The sequence below is a fragment of the Zea mays genome, chromosome 4 (assembly GCF_902167145.1).
Source record: "Zea mays cultivar B73 chromosome 4, Zm-B73-REFERENCE-NAM-5.0, whole genome shotgun sequence".
NCBI lineage: Eukaryota > Viridiplantae > Streptophyta > Magnoliopsida > Poales > Poaceae > Zea > Zea mays.
In genome coordinates this window covers 38,531,599-38,537,767 of record NC_050099.1, presented here as the reverse complement: position 1 = coordinate 38,537,767, position 6,169 = coordinate 38,531,599, and the positions used below count along the sequence as shown (strand labels likewise).

General features: G+C 49.2%; 1 protein-coding gene across 2 annotated transcripts; it reads left to right on the top strand.

The window, feature by feature from the left end:
• The first annotated feature begins 3,759 nt into the window (after positions 1–3,759).
• LOC100193097 (uncharacterized) lies at positions 3,760–6,048 on the top strand. 2 transcript variants are annotated; one of them, XM_008678299.4, is made up of 2 exons: positions 3,760–4,220; positions 4,329–6,048. In XM_008678299.4, the coding sequence occupies exon 2, from the start codon at positions 4,352–4,354 to the stop codon at positions 5,789–5,791; it is 1,440 nt and encodes a 479-aa protein (XP_008676521.1). In that variant the 5' UTR covers positions 3,760–4,220; positions 4,329–4,351; the 3' UTR covers positions 5,792–6,048. The 2 variants fall into 2 exon arrangements, with proteins under 2 accessions (XP_008676521.1, NP_001131732.1); NM_001138260.1 differs by having other exon boundaries at positions 3,965–4,220; positions 4,292–6,047.
• Positions 6,049–6,169: the final 121 nt, after the last annotated feature.

Sequence of the window (6,169 nt, the reverse complement as noted above, 5' to 3'; positions counted from 1 at the left end):
GGCGTTGCTGGTGGGTGCCTGGGGCCTGGGCGGTGGCACTTGACCGCAGAGGCGTGGGCGGTGCCTGTGCCTTCGCCGGTGGCCGACGTGGAGCCATGGAAGGTGGAAGGGCTAGGCCACTGGGGCGCCCGGCTTCCAACGCGGATGTGCGGTGGGCTTCTGGCGGCTGGCGCAGCAGCTCCCATCCCGCGAGTGGATCGGGCTAGTTGTTTCAGCGCTCGCCGCATCCCGGTCCCCTTCCAAGCGCGACGTCGAGGTCACGTCCTCGCCCTTGGTCGCGCCCCCCGCGGCGGCGGCGGCAAGGACGGGCTCCGCCCCCATCAGAGGTGGTCGGTCCTGCATGCCGTCCACGCCCTCCCTGCGTGCGAGGACCTAGGTCCCTAGACGGAAGAGAAGGGGCGCGTGGCATGGGGAACCAGCGACCGGCAACCCGGATGTCCTCATAGTGGCGGTGGGCAGAGGGGCGGTGCCATGCTGCTGCGACAACATCTGTTTCGGATCGAGTGGCGCCAACGGTAGGAAACCCTAGGCGGAGAGGCAGCGGCCGCCGCGACTGTGGCGACAGTTGCACGGAGGGGATAGATGGCGGTTGTTGTGCGCGTGAGGGGATGGACCGTGGCTGTTGTGTGGGGGAGGGGGGACTGCGGAGGGAGCAGGGGCGGAGGGAGTGGACGCTGGACGGGGAGGGGATGGACTGGGTGGTGGTCGTGCGGAGGGGATAGACGGTGAGAGGATGGGGCGGATGTGGCATGCAGATGGCCCGTGCGCGGCTCGCGGATGGGGCGGTTTGTGCGGGCGAGGGGAACGGGGCGGGTGCGAGCGCAGAGGGGAAGCGGGGGCATGGCTGTGATCAACACTATCGTCTTAATAGATTGTAGAGATTGATGTACAGAAGGAATGACGTCCCAGTTCAATTTGTGAGCTGTCGAAATTCGAGTCCCAGAGTTGTGTGCAGTGGAGGCCTAAAAATCAGCTCTAGCAATCTTCCACTAGACGTCTAGACCTTCCAAATTTATTGGTCTCCTATTTTTCTCTTTCCACTAGTGTTCTCGCTGGCACCCCCTACCGGACTATTGTTGGAAGGTTGTCTCGAGCAGATCAGTATATGGTCGATTATGTTACACTGTAGATTTTGTATTATTTATAAAGTAAAATTTAAAACAAAAGATAAATGATAAGTTGTTGGGAGTCTAAGAAATTTTGTTTGAGACTAGCTAAACTAGCTACCTTGGCATTGATGATTTCGGCCAACAGCTGTGACAATCTAACTTGCTACACAAGCCAAGTTAACCTGCAAATTAATTAAGAACGTATGTTTGGGGGTAGAGCTAGCCAGACTAGATTGTAGCCGTGTGAAATGAGCCATATCAAATTCTAGGTACGAATCTACCTACACAGATGTTTGTAATCATATTCGCTTTTGGACCAAGTACGGGCTTGTTTGATAGCAATGTTTTTTAAAATCATAGTTTTTGCAATCCTATACTTTCAAATGGTCATGACAGTACTATAATTTTGGCCAGCTACAAGAATACTATTTATTGTTTGGATGCAGTATTCTAAACTATAGTATTTAGACAAAATCTATGCATGTCATGAAAATTTTGGTTAGACTGAAGCTTCCAATACTTCAAAATACCATAGTTTCTAGCATATCATGGTTTTAAAAACGTAGTTACCATGGTTTCAAAAATACCATGGTTTTAAAAGGAACTGAACGCCTCGTAACATAAAATACTATAGTGTTTTATAAATCACAATATTAACTAATAACTATAAAAATACTTTACTTTCAAACTATATATGCGTGAGTACGTATTCTTGCAGCCAGAGGCTTGTGCTTGTCGTCTCCATCTCTATCATCACTTGCCGTAGGACTTGACTAGGGATAATTAAAATCAACGGAGTAGTGCGTGCGTGCTACTTGGGACGTAGCATTATTGATGGACATATCTATCTTGATGAGTCGATTGACATGGACGGGTGAAAGCAGCGTGCCACTGTCTGTTTGTGAGCCGACGACTCAACCGTGGCCACTAATGACCATGTGCATGATTCTGTTCCAACACATCCCGCTGGAATTTAGATCTTCTAGTAATATGTCATACAGATTATCTTAGGGTTTGTGTCCTAATCAACTCTATTTTTTTAAAAAAAATAACTTCAAACTAGTTTCATTAGATGTACCATGGGACATACTTTTATAGAAATATTGACACTTTTCCATCTAATGTTACAGCTAAATTAGAACAACTCTAAAATTACATATTTTTTTACTCCTCTACTATTCACCAAAAAAACAGCATGTCCTCCTCTTTCTTCTGCCAAAGTGTATGGGGCCTGTTTGGTTCAGCTTTTTTCTGACCAGCTTTTCTGAAAATCTGGCTGTGGGGAGAATCTGAGTATCATTACGATTACGTGTGGAGGAAGATAAAGTTGTTCATAGAGCTCAGGATCTAGAAAATGACGGATTCGTATTATTACAACGACTCAACCAATTATGTGTTTATGTTGATTTTGGATGGTTTTTGCCCCCAACAAATTTTATAAAAGCTGGCTGAAAAGCTGAGCGTTTGGCAGTCCGCAGCAACTTTTGGTGGCTAGAAGCTGCCAGAAGCCCAAACAAACAGGGCCATGATATCCTTCGCACGAGCTGCTGCTCGAGCCATGCCAAATGAACCCTTATATACTTGTTAATATTCATTATTAACAAAGATTTAGGCTGTCCGACGATGGCTCCCTTAAAAGTAGTAAAAATAACTTCTAAACTAATTTGGACGTGGCATCATATTTAGTGTGCCAGAAGGTATGACCTCTTCTTTTTTTTAAGATCATTACACCTAGGAGTGTTCTTTTAAAATGGCTATTATGCTTGCCCTTGGTTCACGTTCGAGTCTTACGTCACTAAGGTGACGATTTACATATGTATGGCCTGCCTCCGTGGCTTGACTTTCTAGAATTCGGGTAACCATGCATGCATGTATTAGAGGTCATTTTTAATGAAAGTTTTATACTCATTAAACAGGGTGACATATCATCGTATTTGGTGACATGATATTGCAATTAAGAGAAGGGGTATAGAGAAAGTTTCATGTGAGATGGTAGAGTTTCATGGGGATAAAACCATGTATACACGGTTACATAGTTTAAATTTGATGCGATAGTATTAGAAACAGTACATTAAAACTCACCACTGGAAATAACCTTATTGTTGAACATAAAAACATATTTTAGTGCATCTCCAAGATGAGTTCTCAATGGGTATCTATTTTGAAATATATGATTCTAACACCGAAAAGTTGCTCTAACAAAAGTTCTATGCAACAAAAAATATCAAATAATTATAGGACTCAATCTCTCGGGTCCTAAATATAGGACCCCATATGCTGGAGCTCTATTCTTGTTTTATATAACATTTATAATATTTTATTTTCTAAATAATATGATTTTATTTTTAATAACATGATATAGAACTTAGCTGTTGGAGCTACAAATGTTTTTTGTGGCCTTAAACACTTTAAATCAGATCCTAAATTAAATATAAGACTTATTATTGGAGATGCTCATATTATATTGTACTTTTGTATTAGAGCAAGACGGAAGGGTGGCTGTGGATCCTTGCTTAGTCCCAAAGTTTAGCGGTTGACGTCCTTGATTTCCTATGGTTGAGAATAACCAGCGTTGGGTGGGGAGCGTGCTTGACTTTTTAAAACCCATAATATCTTTAGCTTGCTAGTACGTACACTGCTATTGTTATGGAAACTCCTTTTTTTCGGGGAACCATCAGCTTCACCGTGCGTGAAGCTAGCTGAGTGTGTAAAGAATCCGAGGAGAGCCGCCAACAAATTTTCTTGTTCTAGAATTTAGGATGTATTTACAGAGACTGATAAGTGGGTCCACTGATTAAAGGACCTATAAGAGAAGCTTGCAGCCGCACCATTCACTCACATTCACCCTGCCCACCCCGAACAATAAACAACAGCTTCACCCTCCTCCTCCAGTGCAGGCCGTCGGCGGCTGGCGGCGTCATTTCTCCTCCTTCCTCTGGCCTGCCCTGCCCTGCCCTGCCCGCGCGATAACCATCTCTCGCAACTCCTCTTCGTACTCCTCGTCTCCAACGCCGGCAACAACTACAGAGCTTCAGCTTCCCAAGCGCGAGACATGCGTGCGGAAACACAGACGGCGGAGTAGCGTAGCGCCACGATGGGATTGCCAAGCTGGTCAGCTCTTCCAAATCCAAAAGAATTGATTTTTTTCTTGTCATGACGATTGGTTCTTTCAATCCTTATAGGTTAATTACTCTATCTATTAAATTTCTGGAGGTGCAGGTAGGTAGCCAAGAAGACATGAGATGGGGGCGTCCTTGGGCTCCGCCGCCAGCAAGGACCGGCAGCAGGAGCACGGCGGCGAGGCTCCGCGACCAGATCCCTGCAAGAAGACGCGGCTCTCGTCCCCTCTCTGCACTATCCACGGTAGCCACGGCCACCCGAGGCTGATCCCAGGGCTCCCGGATGAGGTCTCTCTGCAGATCCTCGCGAGGATGCCGCGGATGGGGTACCTCAAGGCCAAGATGGTCTCGCGGAGCTGGAAGGCGGCGGTGACCGGCGCGGAGCTGTACCGGCTGAGGAAGGAGCTCGGCGTGGCCGAAGAGTGGCTGTACATACTGACGAAGGCGGCGGCAGGTGGGCAGAAGCTGGTCTGGCACGCTCTCGATCCGGTTAGCAACCAATGGCAGAGGCTGCCGCTCATGCCTGGGATCGAGTGCAGGAGTGGCGGCGTGTACGGGCTGGGCTTGCGGGACCTGGTGAGCGTCGGCGTAGGTATCTTCGACGTCATCAGAGGCTGGCTCGGGCAGAAGGAACTGTCAGGCGGCGTACCACCGTTCTGTGGCTGCGCCGTCGGCGCCGCTGGTGGCTGCCTCTATGTCCTGGGCGGCTTCTCCGGAGCTTCCGCGTCGAAGCGCGTGTGGAGGTACGACCCCTCCGCCAACTCATGGCGGGAGGTGAGCCCGATGCGCGCCGGGCGCGCCTTCTGCAAGGCGAGCCTGCTGAACGACAAGCTGTACGTCGTGGGCGGCGTCAGCAAGGGCGAGAACGGGCTAATAGCTCCGCTCCGGTCCGCCGAGGTGTTCGACCCGGCGACTGGGGCCTGGGCCGAGCTGCCGGACATGCTGTTCTCCAAGTCGCAGGCCATGCCGACGGCCATAGCTGACCTGCTCAAGCCCGTCGCCGCCGGAGTGACCTCGTACGGGGGGAAGCTGCACGTTCCCCAGAGCTTCTATTCCTGGCCATTCGCCGTCGACGTCGGCGGAGAGGTGTTCGATCCGGAGACGAACTCGTGGGAGCAGATGCCTGCGGGCATGGGCGAGGGCTGGCCTGCGAGGCAGGCTGGGACGAGGCTGAGCGCCGTTGTGGAAGGGGATCTGTATGCCCTGGAGCCGACGACCTCCTCTTCCGGCGGTTGTGAGATCAAGATGTACGACGCGCAGGAGGATGCTTGGAAGGTCGCTGTGAGCCAGGTTCGTGCTGGGGCATTTGACGAGTCGGACAGCCCTTGCTTGCTTGCTGCGTTTCTTGGAAAGCTCCATTTGGTCGTCAAGGATATGGGCAGCAGGATCAGTGTCGTGCAGATGGACTCTCTGATGAAGCCAGTGGATTCGCCAGCCCTTTCGGCTGCCACGACATGCCGAACCCCGGATGTCTCCTCGGAGCAGACACATGTCTGGAAAGCCATTGCATCGAAGAACATTGCAGCTGCTGAACTTGTCAGCTGTCAGGTTCTCAGCATCTGAGTTCGTAAAATCGAGCTTCTCTGGAACTTCTTTGTGTAAGTCTGTGCAGTAGATGTGTTTCTGCCACACATCTGAACATCAGAGACTATTTCTTTCTTTCAGCAATGCACAATTGTTTGTGCAATCTGCGTAATTGTTATCTGTGTATATAACATCACATAGAACTGAATAAGGTTGACGCAGCTTTGTCCAATCCCAAAGGCAACGGCGCCGACTCAATCAATCACCGGACCAATCTGAACCCTGTTCATTGTTCAGACTGCTGTGCATTCCTGTTTTCACACACCTAGTTTGGTTTTCTTCATAGAAGTGTGTGCAATGATCCCCTTGAAGGCACATGTGTTTGCTATATCCATTGATCAACAATGTCTTTGAAAT